This window comes from Dipodomys ordii, unplaced genomic scaffold (assembly GCF_000151885.1).
Source record: "Dipodomys ordii isolate 6190 unplaced genomic scaffold, Dord_2.0 Scaffold19, whole genome shotgun sequence".
NCBI lineage: Eukaryota > Metazoa > Chordata > Mammalia > Rodentia > Heteromyidae > Dipodomys > Dipodomys ordii.
The window spans coordinates 5,663,561-5,681,997 of NW_012267235.1; the positions used below are offsets into that span (position 1 = coordinate 5,663,561).

General features: G+C 41.2%; 1 protein-coding gene across 1 annotated transcript in view; it reads right to left on the reverse strand.

The window, feature by feature from the left end:
* The window catches only part of Stx8 (syntaxin 8), a 230,782-nt gene extending 213,185 nt beyond the window's left edge, over positions 1 to 17,597 (reverse strand). The window contains exons 1-3 of the mRNA XM_013013099.1: positions 17,583 to 17,597; positions 17,120 to 17,214; positions 9,719 to 9,829 (exon numbers count right to left, since the gene is read on the reverse strand). Coding sequence (XP_012868553.1) covers positions 9,719 to 9,829; positions 17,120 to 17,214; positions 17,583 to 17,597 — 221 coding nt within the window. The remainder of the gene's footprint in view (positions 1 to 9,718; positions 9,830 to 17,119; positions 17,215 to 17,582) is intronic.
* Positions 17,598 to 18,437: the final 840 nt, after the last annotated feature.

The window sequence follows — 18,437 nt, forward strand, 5'->3', positions numbered from 1 at the left end:
ACACACACACACACACACACACACACACACACACACACACACACACACACACACACAAAAAGATACAGACGTAATGAAACAATATCACTTTAGAATAGCATAAACAAGTATAATAACCAGAGAAGAATCACATACATCTCTGGCACAGTCAAAACTCTCTGGTGCCCTCTGGTGGCAATATGCCAATTGCTATCAAAACGACCTAGGAACACATCTACAGACCCATCCATCACCCTCTTGTGAAAGACTTAGAGACAAACTTTCATTATGCAAAATCCCTTCCAGGTCAGGCTGCTCATGCTATGCATCTTATAATGGAAAAATGAGGACAACACACATCCAATCACAGGAGGCTAAATGATTTAAAGTATAGGCACACAATAAAGCATTCTACAGCTGCCAATCAAAATCCTTGCGACCTGATGAAACAAAAACCTCCAAGACATTTGATCAGGTACAGAGAACACGATGGGATGGTGTGGACAGTAGGCTACCACTGAAGGATGAAGGAAGGAAGACAACAATCTTTTTTGTAGGTATTTTTTTCTTTTTCTTTTTTTTATTGTGAAAATACCGTACAGAGGGGTTATAATTACATGGGCAAAATAATGAGTACATTTCTTATCAAGCATTGTTGCCTCCTCCTTTGTTTCCCCTTCCCATCCCTTCCATCTCCCCACTCCCCCCATTCCCCCCCCCCAGCACGCCAAAGTTGTCCTAAGGTATAATTTCTTTTTATTGTTTTAAGCCATGTAGGTATTTTCTTAAGAGCCCTGAAGGGATGTGCCCCCAAATTATGATTAATAATTAAAATTAAATTATTAAACTAATCATACTTTGTTGAAGGGGAATCCTGTTCAAAGGTTTTAAGATTTCTCATCCACATGTTTCTTATGCAAAATATCTCCATCTCTTGTTATGTCAGGACTGTGGCAAGAAGCTTCTGAAGCTATTCTGACACCATGCAAGGATTTAGGTGGAAAAGAAAAGCCAGCACTCTGAGGAAAATGAAGAGGCAGCAGAACCTGGATCCTGAGTAACACCATGGGCTGATGAATTTAAAAACTCTCTCACCTCTCTGACCTGAAACTTATTGCACAGGATTTCTTTAGGCCATTTTGGGCAATGTTATCAGTTAGGTGTGGCCATTAGCACACTAATGAGCTAATAAATCCAGGCAGCCACTAGACAAACTACAGCTAGAGTGAGCAAAAAGAATAAGCACCATCTTTAGCCACACCAGAACTTAGTCTTCTTCCAACTGCTGTGGCAACAGCCTTCCCTTCTAAATCCATACAGTGAACCTATATAACCATTTGTACTAATTTCACGGTATTGTGGTTTTTAAGTTCCCTTTACCTGGTAGAACTCAAAAAATGAGCATTATAGATGGGCAAAGTAGCTCACAGCTGTAAAGGCTGGGAGGAGTGTGGCTTCAGGTAAGCCAGGGCAAAGAGTTGGGGCAACACCAACTTCAACAAACAAACAGGGTGTGATGGTATATGCCTAATCCCAGCTATAAGCAAAAAGCACAATACCCTATCTAAAACATAACCTAAAGCAAAAAAGGTCTGGAGGCATGGCTCAAGAGGTTAAGAGTGCTTATTAGACAACATTAAGTCCCTGAATTCAAATCTCAGTACCAAAAAAAAAAAAAAAAACGGGTCATTATGATAAATCCGAACACAGTCACTTCTCTCCATTCACTTCCTGTGTCTGCAATAACTTATTAGTGTTTATCAGTTGAGCTTTCACTGTAACATGTATGTATACACAATATGATTCAATCTGCTCACATTGCCCACGTTTATCCTCCTTCCCCTCCCCCTGACCTCTCTCCTCTTCCCTGGAGATCCTCCTTCTACTTTCATTATCTTTTACCCCAGATTCCATGAGAGAAAATATATGACATTTTTTCTGAGTCTCACTTATTTTGCTTAACATAATGATGCTCAGCTCCACTTTCCTATAAACATGATTTTATTCTTTATGGCTGAATACTCCACTGTGTATACATACCACATTTTTTAAAATCTATTCATCAACTGATAGGTGCTGAAGCAGACTAATTTGTCTACTGTGAATGGTGTTGCAATAAACACAGTACACAGGTATATCTCTTTTACTTGTTGCTGTATTCCTTTGGGTACATACCCAGGAGTAGTACAGCTAGACCATCACATAGTTCTACTTTTAGCTTTTGGAGGAACCTCCAAATTAATTTCCATACTGGCTGGATTTTACATTCCTACCAGCAATATACAAGGTTTCCCCCCCCTCACATCCTCGCCAATATATATATATATTCTTGACAACAGCCACTTTGAATGGGGTAAGATGGAATCTCAATGTAGTTTAGATTTAAATTTTCCTGATAAAGATGTTGAGCATTTTTTCATGTGGTTATTGGCCATTGTACTTTCCGTTGAAATGTCTCTTTGGCTTTCCTTTGACCACTGATGGATAGGACTGTTTTGTTGGTTTTCTGAGTTCTTTGTATATCCTTCATTTCCTCCTATTGGCAGGCTGTCTTGATCTGTTACTTGCTTGCTTTGCTGTGCAGAGGCAATTTGATGCAACCCCACTTGTCAACTGTTGCTATTGTTTCTTGGGCTATAATAGCCCTATTCAGAAAGTCATCGCCTAGATCTTGCAGTATTTCTCCTGACTTTTCCTCTAGTAAATTTCAAAGTTTCAGGTCTTACAATAAGGTCTTCAATCTACTCAGAATTGATTTTTTTATAGGTAAGAGACAGAAGCTAATTTCAGTCTTTTACAGATAGAAATTCAGTTTTCCCAGCATTCTTTGTTGAAGAGGTCATATTTTCTCCAGGGTGTGTTTTTGGCACCTTTCTCAAGAATCAAATGGCTGCATTTATTTGGGCCTCTTCCTGGGTCCTTATTTTACTGGTTTTGTGCCAGTGCAATGCTATTTGGCTTTGTAGTAATATCTGAAGTCTTGCATTGTGATACCTCTATTAACTTCTAATTCTAATCCTTGTTGACTAACAGCCAATAAGGTTGTTGGTTATGGCCAAGATGTTGAATGTAAAAAAACCTGTGGGCCAAAGCATCTAGGAATGTGTGCATTCTCTCCATCTCTGCTCCATCCATGGGAAACACAGAGGTTTTATGTCATGACACAACATCCCTGAGATGGAGATCTTCGAGGACTCAGAGTTACCATTCAAGCAAGAAAGCTTTCATGTTTCAAATACCTGGCATTCCCAGGGATGGTCATTATAGAAGCACAACCTATCATATCCCAAGTAAGGCAAACCTTCCTGCTATATGCCCAAGTTGCTATTGCAAGACTGAAAAAAATTGAAAAATGTGCATTCATTTAAAAAAAACTCATAAGGTATTGTGTAGGCTTTGGTCTTTATCATCAAGGTACTTTAAATCTTCATCAAGAGACAAAATTCAGTAAAAAATTAACTATGCAACTTGAGGGCAGAGACAGGAGGAGAAAAATAGAAGAAAACAAAGGAAGAGGTGACATTGTTCAAGAAGCATTGTGCTTATTACCTGATTTATGGAATTATAACACCTTTGTACAACTCCCTAATAACTTTAAAAAAAACACACACTTCTTAAAACAAGTATTCAAGCCAGGCGCTAGTGGCTCATGCCTGAAATCCTAGTCAGGAGGCTGAGATCTGAGGCTCACAGTTCAAAGCCAGCCTGGGCCAGAAGGTCTGTGAGATTCTTATCTCCAATAAAATACTCAGAAAAACCTAGAAGTGGTGCTGTGGTTTCCGTGGTAGAGTGTTAGCCTTGAGAAAAAAAAAGGGGGGGACAGCACCCAGGCTCTGAATTCAATCTCCAGGACCAGCAAAAAAACAAAAGAAAGAAAGATTCAGTATTAAACTGTGTGGTGTTTCACTATCAGCTCCCCGTGGATACTGTCTCAAAACACAACCTACTTTTCTGCTGAGTTTTACTTGAATGATGTCTTGTTATCATAAACACACATAGGCACATGTGCATGTGCACCCACACACAATATATAGATACTGGAGCTTGAACTCAGGGCCTGAGCATAGTCCCTGAGCTTTTTTGCTCTCTACTACTAGAGCTCCACTTCTTCTACCGCAGCTCCACTTCCAGGTTTTGGGTGATTAATTGGAGATAAGAGTCTCATGGACTCCTGCATGGGCTGCTTCAAGATGCAATCCTAAAATCTCAGCCCCAAGTAGCTAGTATTACCTGTGTGAGACACTGGTTCTGGGATATCTTTGTGTTTTACTTAAAGAGGAAAAAACAAAACTTAACTGATGTTGGTCCTTTTTTCCATATCAGAAAAGCTAAAGGAAAATACTTGTAGCTTACCTACTGGCTCACATGTGCTAAGTGTTGGTCCTGGGTTACATGAAGTATAAATCAGTGCTTCTGCAGGAAATTAATACCAGCAGGTACAATTCCCCCTTCTCACAAACCTTGTGCTGTAATAAAAACATTCAGTGGCATAAAACAAGGCAGAAGAGAATTTTTAATGTAGGATTTAGTTAAATTTTTTCTTTTGTCTATCTGGGCTACCCATTAGTACTGATATAACATAGACTAGCTATACTATACTTTTTTCCAGCAGCTCAACGGGAAAGGATTTAGTTAAAATTAAAAATTTGTACTTTAAGAAAATGTGAGCATTTCTTTATCTCTTTTTATTTTAGCAGTTGGTCTTCTGGTCAGTATGCCCATGCTAAGTAATTCACATCCTAAGTAATTTCCTATTCCCTATAAGCCTTTACGTAGTTGTCGGTGTGAAGATTAAAGCTGAGCCAATTAGCCACCCACCACAGCCCAGGTCATCGCAATCTGTGAGTTGGTCACAGGGCAGTAGAGTGTGCAGTGACTTAACTTTCTCTTTGAAGACAAAGATTTGATTAATTGTAAGACTGAGCCATGCTCTTGGCTATAAAAGACTGTGGGCTTTTAAGTTAGAGGCTGTGTCAGGGCTTTCTAAGTGAGGGCTTATCTTCTTCTAAGAGACACTGTTGCATGGAGACTTTTTTAACAAGTTCCCAAATACCCGAAATTAGTCAACCATTGCCTACTTAGGGAAAGGCTACTGCTCTAGAATAATGATCAGTAATCCTGTGAGGTTAAAAAAAATAATAAAAAAAAAAACAAGGGCTCCTCACACGGTGGCTGCACATTCAGTCCTGTGACTGGCACGTTAATGTCTGTTTAAAGGAAATGCTAATCCAAACTGACGCTTGACAATACTCTTCTCTCCTAATAAGGCCATACTAGAAGGGGAAAAAAATAGGAAGAGAATCTGGTAACAGGACTCCCAGAAATGAGAGGGATGGAAAGGAAGAGGGGGTTACACAAAGTAAACAGGAAAAACACTGAGTAGGGGGTACAATAGGTTCACAGAGTTCCAAGCAAGTCTTGATCAGGAGATATTGCTGTTAGTAGCTATGGGGCCCTGAAATATTGATTAACCCCAGTCCTCTAACAGTGAATGAATGCATTGTGTGACAATCTAGCACTAAGGACATGTGCCAAAGAGGGCTTGGAACACTGTAAAGTTCTCACAAGGCTTTCTGCCCAACATGTTTTTGTTGCCATGGCCTAAAGGAAAGACATGTATCTACCATCACACATACACACACACTCCAAAGTGACAAGGTAACCTAACTGACCTGACATGAAGAATTACAGAAATAGAGCCAGGAACCTGTGGTTAATGCCTTGTATTCCTAGCTCCTCAAGAGCCTGAGACCTGAGGATGGCAGTTTGAAGCCAGCTAGGAAGTCCATTAACCAGCAATAAACTAGAAGTAGAGGTGTGGCTCAAGTAATAGAGTGACCAGCCTTCAGAAAAGAAAAAAAAAAAAAAAAGCCAAATGAGTGTCAGGCCTTGAGCTCAGGCTCCACTACTGAAACACACACACACAAGCATAGTGGATCACACCTGCAATCCCCACTACTCAGGAAGTTGAGATCAGGAGGATCATGGTTCCAGGCTATCCTGGGCAGAAAATTCATGAAGTCTGATCTCAGCAGAAAAAAATGGGATGATGGTACATGTCTGTGACCCAGACATGGTGGGAAGCATAGGAGATTAACAGTCCAGACTGGCCCAGGTAAAAAGCAAGGGCCAATCTTAAAAATATCAAGAGCAGCCCGGCGCTGGTAGCTCATGCCTGTCATCCTAGCTACTCAGGAGGCTGAGATCTGAGGATCGCGGTTCAAAGCCAGCCCGGGCAGAAGAGACCATGAGACTCCTATCTCCAATAAACCACCAGAAAACCAGAAGTGGCGCTGTAGCTTGAGCTGAAGAGCTGAGGGACAGCGCCCAGGCCCAGAGTTCAAGCCTCACGACCGACAAAAAAAAAAAAAAAAATCAAGAGCAGCTGGGTGCCAGTGATTTGCACCTGTAATCTTATCTGCTCAGGAGGCTGAGATAGGAGGGTCTCAATTCAAAACCAGCTCAAGAGGGAAAGTCCATAAGACTTATCTCCAACTAACCACCAAAAAGCCAGAAGTGAAGCTTGTGCCTAAAGTAGAGCACTAGGTTTGAGCAAAAAGGGCTAAGGGTAGCACCCAGGCCCTGAGTTCAAGCCCTCGCACCAGCAAAAAAATAAAAATAAGAGCAAACAAGTGGTAGAATGTTGCCTGTTTTGCAAGTGCCAGGCCCCAGAGCCACCAAAATAAGTAAATAAAAGAAGAGCAAAAAGAACTGGAGAAGTGGCTCAAATGGCAGAAATTCTAGGATGCAAAGAAGCTATGATTAAAATATGGCCAGAAGACAAGTCACTGCCAGACTTGCTTCCATCACTAGACTTAACATGAGTCAGTCCGCTAAGAAGACAAGAGGCAACAAGCCAGGTTCTGACCAAACATGACAGAATGAAATCTGGAAGGAGAGAACACAAAAGCAGAACATGGAACAAGACAGTGCATGAGGCCAAGGCCCCCTAAAACATCAAGGGGTATGGTAGGTAGGACCCAGAGTCTGGGGAGCAAGGATGCAACAGGAGCCCCAAGCTACTCTGCAGTGGTAACAACTTGTACTTGTAATGGTGCTGGTGTTTACAAAGCCCTTCACTTAGTGATTCCTTGTTGGGTCTGAACAACAATGAAAACTGGACAGAAGCTTAGCGCCAGTAGCTCATGCCTGTAATCATAGCTGGTCAGGAGGCTGAGATCTGAGGATAGCAGTTCAAAGCCAGCTTGGGCAGGAAAGTCCATGAAACTCATCTCCAATTAACCACCAGAAAACTGGAAGTGGTGCTGTGGCTCAAGTGGTAGAGCACTTGCCTTGAGCTGAAGAGTGCAAGGACAGCTCCCAGGCCCAGAGTTCAAGCCCCACGACCCACCAAAAAAACAAAAACAACAACACACAAAAAAAACAGCAGAACATACAGGCCAGTTTCAGGACAAGGATGTTGAACTAAAGCCCAGATGACTGGGAGACTAAGAGGCTAACTGTGCCAAGCCTGATACAGCTCTTTGTATGCTTTGATGGTTAAATCCAAATTTGGATGAGATTGATTAGCTTTAGAACTGATCCCTCTGTGCCTCAGTTTCTCTTCTGTAAAAGAGCTCCTGAGCAAATGCACAGGAAGACCTTAACATAGTGCCTGGTTTATGGAAAAAAAGACAGCAAACAGCTGCCACCCAAGATTTGAAGCACCTTCCAGAATCCTGGGTGCTCTACTGCACCAACAGTTATACACTTACTTCAGCCCTGTATCCATGGAACTCAACACTGGCAGAGTTACAAGGAGCCATAATAAATGTGTCCACTCATGCAAAATTCCTCTTTCATATGCCTCAGATCTCATTTCTGTGCAAAGAAGACTTAAGAACTTACTTCACAACTTCTTATATAATGTCATTTTGTGTGTGTGCCAGTCCTGGGGCTTGAACTCAAGGCCTGGGTGCTGTCCCTGAGATTTGTAGTCAAGATTAGTACTCTACCACTTTAGCCACAGCTCCACTTCCACTTTTTTTGTGTTTAATTGGAGATTTTTAAAAAAATCTCACAAACTTTCCTGCTTGGGCTGGCTTTGAACTGCAATCTTCAGATCTCAGTCTCCTGAATAGCTAGGATTGCAGGTGTGAGCCACCAATGACTGACTGTAATTTCTTTTTGAAAACCCTGTCCCCTTCTGGGAAGACTAGAACCCACAGAAAAGAAATAATCCTCTTTAGCTGGTCCTTAGACAGTAGTCTGGAATGCTGGTTATTTGTGAGAACCATCTACGACCCCCACTCTAGCCCATCCTCATCCAGACAGAACAATCTGAGATTGAGTCTGATAGTGAATGGCTGGCTTAAAACCCACCACCATCCTTGTAGGGCCACATTATTCCTACCTGGGAACTGAGTAGAAACAAGCTGCTTCTCCACCATGCATGCACCATCCCTAGTGGAGAGAGGGGCAGAGGAGAGAGGGGCAGAGGCTGTTTTCCCTCCTAAACCCATGTCCTGTTGATGATCCTTGCAATGAAGAAAGTTCTAGAAGCCAATTTGTGTGTGTGTGCGCACGCGTGTGCGTGCAATGGACAGAGACAGAGAAAGACAGAGAGAGCACATGTACCAATCTTGGGCTTTGAATTCAGGGCCTGAGCACTATCCTTGAGCATTTTGCTCATAGCTATCACTCTACCATTTAAGCCACAGCTCCACTTCCAGCTTTTGGGAGGTTAACTGGAGATTAAGAATCTCACAAACTTTCCTTCCCAAGGCTGGCTTCAAACCATGATCCTCAGATTGCAGTCTCCTGAGTAGCTATGATTACAGGCATGAACCACTGGCCCCTGGCTCTCTAGAAGCCAATTTTAAAGATGGTATAGCTTATGGTTCACTAACCTCAACTCTGGAAAGTCAAGCCTCTTTAGGTGTTTAGGTTTTCATACAGGGCTGGGTTCAGAGCAGCTGTAAGCTCTGTGGAGTGCAAATCACTAACAAAACACAGGCAGAATCCAAGTGCAGATTTCTCTGCCTCTGTGAGCCCCAGGCTCACATTCTTAGCACATTTTTTATTGTTATTATAAAGGAGGAGATGTACATAGAGGTTACAGTTACATAAGTCAGGTAATGAGTACATTTCCATTTGGACATTATCACCCTTCCCCTCACTCTCTACCAGTTTTTCCCTCCCATTTCCACCCCTAAATTGTATATTTCATTTTCAACGTAATGTCTACTGAGTATTACTGCTGCCTTTGTTCATCCTTCGTCCTTCCATTTCTGTGTCTTACCACATTTTTAACATGCCACCTAAAAAGCAAAACCCATCTTCCTACACACATAATGATTTTATAAGGCAGCTAAATCTCAACCAAAGGTCTAGGAAGGTGTCTCAGTGGTAGAATGCTTGCCTTGCATGCATGAGGCCCTGGGTTCGATTCCCCAGCACCACATAAATAGAAAAGGCCGGAAGTGGTCTGTGGCTCAAGTGGTAGGGTGCTAGCCTTGAGCTGAAGAGCTGAGGGACAGCATCCAGGCCCAGAGTTCAAGCTCCACGACCGGCCAAAAAAAGAAAAGAAATCTCAACCAAAACAAAATGGAAAAGAAATTTTCTGATCTGGTGTTCTACCTAAGTATGCCACACCCAAGATGGCACACCAGAGACTATCATGAAACACTGTGAAGAAATAGTAGGGATTTTTATAAAGAGCTGTTCTCAGGAAACAGCTGTACTAACTTCCCATAAACCTTTACCCACCAAGCAATGTCTGTAAATGGAAACATCATACCTGATTAGATCTGGCTCTGCACCCTCATTCTTAAAGGAAGCCAGAAGTAGTCTCTCTCGAGTTACAAGGTCATCCAGGAGGTTCTGTCTTCGATCCCCTTCCAGCTGTGTGCTGCAAACATTTAGTTAAGGTCTAATAGCGTATGAATTACCTCATTTTACCTAGTGTATGATTAAGTTTACTCATTAGCCACTTGCAGCTCTTATAGATTCTCTAGTCACCACTATCTGGAACAGAACTATACTCTAGCTTTTTCTGCCCTGACCTTCAACTTGATATTCCAGATAAATGACCTGCCATTGCAAAGGCAGGTATAATCACTGAAATAGATCATAAGTTACTACACTGAGAAATACAGTAGGGATTATTTTCTTCCCAGTTAATGGGGCAGTCTGAACCAGGGGTTCCTTGAGTTACAGGAGTTAGTATTCAAGAGTTACTTCCTTACCCACAACTACCCTAAGATAGGGCCCAGGACTTGGCTTGCCTGGCATGCATGAGGCTTTCTAAATTGTTTTCTTCCTGTGAATACCCATTAACAGATATGAATATAATTTGCAAAAGTGCTACTTTATGCAACATCTTCTGTAAAAATAGTTATCATTGGCTTTTGGTGTTTTTTTTTTTTTTTTCCAGTCGTGGGGCTTGAACTCTGGGCCTAGGCACTGTCCTCAGCTCTTCAGCTCAAGGCGAGTGCTCTACCACTTGAGCCACAGCACCACTTCCGGTTTGCTGAGTAGTTTATTGGAGATAAAGAATCTCATGGACTTTCCTGCCTGGGCTGGCTTTGAATCATGATTCTCAGATCTCAGCCTCCTGAGTAGCTAGTATTATAGGCGTGAGCCACCAGCGCCTAGCTGGTTCATTATCTTTAAGGAAAATGGTCAAGCAGTGATCATTTAATGTAACAATCTAGTAAGTGTGCTAGACTAGGAGTCCCACTTTCTTTACCACTCCCTTCACCACTTGGGGGCTGTTTCTTTATATGTGACATCAAATCACGTGCTACACCTTTTCCAGAACAACTCATAAATGGTTAACAACATATAAATTAGAACTTAATTCAAAGGTTCATGGTTGTCTTTCGGTGCAGGAGACTGAGCTCAAGGCCATGTGCTCCCACACTGAGCACCACCTCACCCTCTCAACCTGAAACCCAGTTTTATAGACATGCTTTCTTGAAGCAAACTATACAAGTTCTTCTAGACTGAATATGGGGTATATGCATTTAAAAGGCTAAAGTCAAGGAAATGTTAAAGAAAACCCGATATAAGGTAAAGAGTAGAGAAAGCTAGGAACTCTTTTGAAAGGATATTTAAACCAGACCCAAAAAGCACAAAAATAAGCCACTCAACTCAAATTCCATCTAGTTTTTTTTCTTAATCAAATGAACTTTTCTTAGCTCTGAATGCCTGGTGATTCCAAGTAGCCATGGCCACAACTACCTAGTCCTACTTACAACAGCAAGGTATCCACAAGAGGGTTGATTTAGCAAATTAAGAATGGCAAATAAAAAGAAGGCAAAGGACCTAACAGAGCACAGGGTGTTTTAATCAAGTGAAAAGACAAGTAGTCACACCACATTCACCTATCCCATTACAAATGGGAGAAGGCAGACTTGAGGTGAATGCCAGCCCTCTCCCACATAAATGCTGAAGATGCAGACAGGTGTACCAAGCTGCCAAGCTGCCCTTGATGTAGCTAAGAGCTCTAACAAGCATATTGCTTCACCAGGTATCTCTCCTGCAGCCATACTCACATCCGTATAGGCCTTTGAAGCAAAGATGTTTGCCATAGCAATGCTGACAATGGCCAGACTCTGGAAACATCCCAAATGTCATCAATAAGGAACTAGTGTGTCTATGCACTGAAATACTTTGTAGCATCCAGATAATGATGTCCACCACTGTGTGGATTTGTGCATCTGTGATAGCTGGGCAGAGTAGAATGTGAACAAGATGTACCTGGTGGTAGTAAGGTAAATGGCTGGTGCTAGGCATCTCCTCCCCCACCAAGCAAATAATCAAAGGCCAGAGAATAGACAAATAAGGAAAATTTGTAACTGGTTGTCATTTGGGTGAGCTACCTTTACATGTAATCCTAGCCAATTCATGGAAATGTCAAGAAGTATATGACACGAGATCCTGATTTCCTATTTCCCAATCCTAATACTGGGCTGATTGGATCCACCTTTTCCACTGTAACCTTGTCAGCACTTTAAACTACTGGGATTCTTTGTGCCAACAAAAATGCAGAAAGAGTGGAGTCAGAAAAAACTTTCAGATTCTTTGAAAAATGGCAAATGCAGATCCATCTCAGCTCTGAGTTCCATCCTTAGTAGGGTTAAGAATTGAGATTGTCTTACTTTGTGAATGAACTGTTCTGGAGAAAGCTTGTCCATACTACAGCACAGAGCTTCCAGTATCAGCAAACTCCACTAAATGTCTACTATGTACTAGGCAAAGTCCACATCTTCCTCCAAGTGCCCATCACATTTTGTAAGTACCTTTTGTTTTTGCCTGTCATGGGGCTTGAACTCAGTGCTTGCCCCTGAGCTCTTTCACTCAAGGCTAATACTCTACCACTTGAGCCACAGCACCATCTCTGGTTTTCTGGTAGTTAACTGGAGATAAAAGTCTCACCGACTTTTCTTCCCAGGCTAGCTTTGAATTGAGATCCTCAGATCTCAGCTTGAATAGTTTGGATTATAGGCAGGAGCCATGGGTGTCTGGCTTACAAATGCCTTCTTAATCCCATTACTTGTATGCTTAATAGAAACACCTTACTTGATTGTAAGTTCCGTCATGGGAGGACTACAATGAGTTCTCAATGGTGACAGCAATTCTTACAATAGTGATACAGTAAAGAACAGCCATGGGCTGGGAAGGTGGCTCAGTGGTAGAGCGCTTGCCTTGCATGCCTGAGGCCCTGAGTTCAATTCCTCAGCACCACATAAGAAAAAAGCTGGAAGTGGCGCTGTGGCTCAAGTGGTAGAGTGCTAGCCTTGAGCTGAAGATCTGAGGGACAGCACCCAGGCCCAGAGTTCAGGCCCCACGACCGGACCCCCCCCAAAAAAAAAACAACAACAGCCAGGTGATGGTGGCTCATGCTTATAACTCTACTCAGAGGCTGAGATCTAGGGATCATGGTTTGATTACAGTAAGACTCTTATCTCCAATTAAATAGCAACAAGATGGAAGTGACAATTAAATAGCAACAAGATGGAAGTGAAGCCGTGGCTTAAGTGGTAGATTGCCTGCCTAGCTAGAAGGTCAAGCTCAAGTCTCATACTGCCTTCCTCCCTGCAAAACAAAAAAACAAACAAACAAAAAACCCCAAAGAACAAAACTACCTACTTTTTATGATGGATTAAAAAAAAATTATACCAAAGCCTGGAAAAGACCTATGTGCTAGACTGTAAATCAGGAAATCTCTATAGACATAAATACTGCCTTCCCTTTCAGTAATGTTCCTGAACACTGGTGACAACTTTCATAGTAAGGCACAGTGTGGGAGAATCATGTTACCTTCACTGAAGCTACCAGAGAGATTTCTAGAATCTACTCAGCCTCTCTACAACTAGTCATTCACATTAATTAAATTGTGATTATCACTAGTTATCTTCCTAAAATTTCCTCCCAAAATAGTGTGTTGAGGAAAAGTTAACTTTTCTTTTCTTTTTGGCAGTCCTGGGCCTTGAACTCAGGGCTCTGTAATTTTGTACTTGTCATTTGAGACACGACTCAGCCTTTTTTAACTTTAGTTTGTAGGTCTCACATTTTCACATAGATCAGACTAGACCACAATCTTTCTGATAAGCTGTTGGAGAACTAGGTTGGGGGAGGGTGGAATCTAACCTTTTACCTCAGGTAGCCTCTGTCATCTTCCCAATTTGCCTTCTGAATAGCTGGGATTTAGAGGCATGCACCAGCATACCCACTCAAGTTCCCCCCACCGCCCCCCCAGGCCTTCTACCAAGGCACCAAAAATACCTTTTGATATTGAATACCTTTGTAAGAAAATTATTTTTATACTTTCAAAAAAGGTAAAGGCACTGCCTTAGAAAAGCTAACAAAAAGACAAGCTCTGTATGAAGCCAATTCTAGGAATATTTTTAGTACTACCTGAAATTTCACATGCAGCCTCCAATAGACACATCTTCTCTCAGCTGGTGAGGCAATTATAATTTCTGTGTCAAAGAAACTCTGTGAAACTAAGCCAACATTTTCCAGCAATTTCAAACTTTGTGGCTTTAGGACTCTGGCTTATTAATTGCAAACTCATGGATTCAAAAGCACAGAACCTTTATTTTAGTTTCACATTCACTCTTGCCAGAGAAAACTACTTGTTCAGGAAAGAGCATAAATATCTCCTGCTGAATTCCATGAATTTAATCATTTAGGTTCTTCTTCATAGGACTTATCTTTCTGGCAAATCCTACTATCCCTCAGAAAACTCCATAAATGCAGAAAGGCATAAATTTATTAAGTAAGGTACCATAAATTCTCAACTCCCAGCACACTAAGGAAATGTGATATTGAAATAAGTCACTTTAAAAAGTCACCCAATGGGCTGGAAAGGTAGCTCAGTAGTAGTGCACACCTTGCATGCATGAGGCCCTGGGTTTTATGCCTCAGAACCACATAAGCAGAAAAAGCCGAAAACGGCACTGTGGTTGAAGTGGTAGAGTGCTAGCCTTGAGCTGAGGGACAGTGCTCATGTCCAGAGTTCAGGACTCACAACCAACCCCAAAAAAAAAAGTCACCCAACATTACTCCCCAAGAAAAGGATCAAAAAGACACTCTACTGACAATGGCTGAAATGTTTTCTAAGCATTACATCACAAAATATGCCTAGTAGACCATAGTGAATACTCTTTAATCTTTCTGATAATTAAGAAGGCTCCTAAGGATTTACATTATGAACAGGCTTTGTCTTGGCACTATAGCAACATGCCAATTAATAGAGAATGCTACTCAAAAACAATGTCAGGTGTCAGGTGACTATTATTTTTACTGAAGTACAATTCAGTTTAAATAGACATGGAGCCAGAAAGGCTTGGATTTGAATTTGGATCTTCCACTTCCTAGCTGTGGAGTCCTGGGTAAGTTAATAAAGCTTTCAAACATTGCTTTCTGTGGTGTGGAAACTTCTGTGCTGGAATGTTGGATTCTATAACTGCATCACTAGCTTACTTGAAGTATAAAGTTTGACCCAGCTTTATTACCTTTTATGTAGAAAGAAACAATCACCAAAGAAAACCAGTAAAACAAGGTGACTAAAAGTGACAAGTTATTATCTGATGTAGCTTAAAACTGTAAGAAGGCTGCCAGAATTATTTAACGTGTTTGGGAAGCAGCAGGAAGTCAGAAGAAGAAAAGATGGAGAAGAATTACCAAAAAAGCTGTCGCAGCTGGAGATAGAAAGGGTGCAGATGAGGGGTAGAGTGCATGCTTCGCATGCCTAAGGCCTTGGGCTTAGACAACAACACATGGTTGTCACAATATAGAAGTGATCTCCCTTTTTTCATTCCATGGAAAGAAAAATGGCCTTCCTAAAAAACAGAAGTCTAGGAGCACCCCCATGTGGTAGGTTGTCTGAATAACACCTCTGCAATACTGGAGGCTGGTACAGTAGATTCTGAGTAATTTGAAAACAAGATTTTTTAATTTTTTAAAAAAGAAACTGTTTTATTCTAGTTAAAGCTCTTGATTTTTCTAGGAAATTATGGATGATCCACATTTAGGTCCCTAAATATATTTTTAATGTTTTATTTAGCTTTGTTCAGTGTTTTGAATGCTTAGTGGGAGGTAATTGAGATCACTGCAAACCAAGTCTAGATTTCAGCAAATAATTAGATTCTAAGAACTTAGGAGAACACAGTCAATTGTTACTGTGGCATGCCTAATAGCTCATTAATAACTAGCAGAATTAGTAGGAAAAAAGTTTTGGTGATACTGAAGTTTGAACTCCAGATATCACATTTGCAAAGCAAGTATTCTATCATTAAGCCATACCTCCAGCCAACAGTTCCAAATTTAAAATTTTCTCTTATTAGATTTAAATAAAATAAAATTGCTTTAATGGAAGTTAACAAATACAGTAATTATACCAGAACATTATGCCATGAAACAATACTTGGTTGCTTTGTAATGTAGGTGCTTTACATAACTAACATGAGTACACACCTTGTCACCTTCCCTTGGACACACTTCCCAGCCTTGGTACTGAAAGTACAGGAAATGGCCTCATCCATCAGACACCATCTATGGTCTATGTATGAAGCTATGTAAAAGCTCATTACATAATAAGTTAATGAGACATAACCGATACTCTACATATGAGAGGGAGAATACAGTTACAAACTATTATTAGGTATTCCAATTGTGCTGAAACATAGACCCCAGTTATTTACTAAAATTAAACTTCTTATTAGAGACCTGAATGGACTAAATGAAAAATAATACAACTAATCTAAGCCAGGATATAGAAGGACATAGAAGAGTTGCACATGGGAGAAAATTTTTTTTTAAAAAAAAACACCTTCAGTTGCTCTACCTAAAAGACTATTCCTACATTACTCCATATTCCCATATATAAAGCTGAGTCATACAGAACCACTTCCTCTGCCTCTCAATGAGTGTTTGGCATGAACTACTGACAACTTTGAAAAATAAACATAAAGCCTAAGATTGGCTTTCAAACCAATATAAACTGACCTTAAAGGATGCAGTTATAGGTCACATTGATCAGAATAGAAATATCTAAAAACAAAACATTTTAATACTTGTCAACTGTCAAGAGATTAAACAATGGCTCAACATGCTTTAAGGAAGTCCTGCACACTCTCTATCCCTCAAACTCCCAAACCAAGGGCAGTATTTGAGCTGGGGTAATAGGGCAATCACGTCATATTTCAGTAATCATAGCAGAGCTAGTTTCTACTGGTTCTGACCTTTTTGGAAATCAGTGGGTTGATAACATTAAGGATTTGGGGGGGGGCACGGAGTGGGGGGAGGGAAGGTCCAGATGCAGAAGCAGACCTGAGTCAAGACTGTGATGGCAGCTTTGAGGCCAGAGCAGTGACTGTTAATCCTCAAGGCTGTGGACAGACAGAGCAGTGTGTACTGGTAACTACAATCCTGAAAGCCCTAGCTTCCTGCCCTAAAAAGGTCACACTCACAAGTTAATTCTCAACAGAGGCCTTGCCTGGTAGGCACATTCACTGTAAAACATGTAACAGACACTCAAAAGACAGATCAAGATTATAGGCCCGGGTGTGGAGGACAGGACTTCCTCAAGCTGTGGAAAAACCTGGGTGGCCCAGATTCCTTCCTTTCTTAAAATAAGATTGTTTTTCCTCCCACTCCAGAAAAGAGGTGAAAATGTTTACATGGATACATCTGATGTGTTGACACAGCTCTTAGCAATAAGTCCTTCAAAAGGGCGATCTTTTCCTTCAGATTCTGCAACAAAGTTCTGATTGTCACTGTAAGCTGCAAAAAGAAAAACACATCCTAAGTATTGGAGCCCAGATGTGGAGCTTCTACCACATTAAACCACTGAAGAGGCCTTACAGACTATGGCACGATCAAGGAAGGGCTGGAAGAGCACTAAGCCTTCCCATGACCAATACAGACTAGGCTCAGCACCTCCTGACCCAATCACCACCACACACTTGTACTCATCAACAGCCCAGCCGTTGGTCTATACTTGAATAGGGACACTAACTACAGACTGTTGGTTTGCCTTTATGCCTGGTTCAATTCTCTGCCCTGTGCTTATACTCACTGATGCTATTTATGTACCCTGGAGCCACACAGGGAACTGTGTTCCCATTTTATTAAACGGCAGCACCCCTCACTGTTCCCTCGACCATGCTTCAAATGACACGGTGTCGAGTCCCATTACCATCTTGCCCGGTCTCCGAACACAGTGCTATATTTATAACCCAATTGAACATTTTAGAGCAATGCATTCTTTTTATCCAAGAGGAATGGTAACCACACATAACTCTTTCTGGAACTGGATGAATTTTTTCCAATCATTCTCAATTTTCATTTGTGACTCTGAAGTGCTGAATTAAAGCATGGAAGAGAGATGGGGAGAGAGCCTCTCTAGAATATGGAAATAGGAAGAATAGAACTTCCCCAAATGAAAACATTTTGCTGGACACTGGTAATTCACACCTATAAATCCAATCACTCAGGAGGCTGAGATCTGAGGATTGCTGTTCAAAGCCATCCCAGGCAGAAAAGTCTGTGAGACTCATCTCCAATTAACCACCAAAACACCAGAAGTAAAAATGTGGCTCAAGTGGTAGAGTGCCAGGATAATGCCCAGGCCTTGATTTCAAGCCCCAGTATCGGTTCAAAAAATTTAAATACATACATACATACATACATATACATATATATATATATATAACATACCTATATGAAAACATTCAAACAAGGAAGAAATCAGAGATCTAGTAAAAAGGTAGAACAATCCATGTGAGGCCATGTTAACAGGAACTATTATGTAATGTAGGTGGAAGCAGGTGCCTCTCCTGTAGGAGATCACACATATTAAGCACCTGTCTAGGATGTCAGTAGCCAGAAAAAGACTGTGTTCTAGTATTTTTAGAAGCCAATGGAGAATCACCCACAGAGTTTATGGGAAAATCATCAAGGAAAGCAGGTAAACAGCAAACTAAGTGAACATAAAAGCACAACAA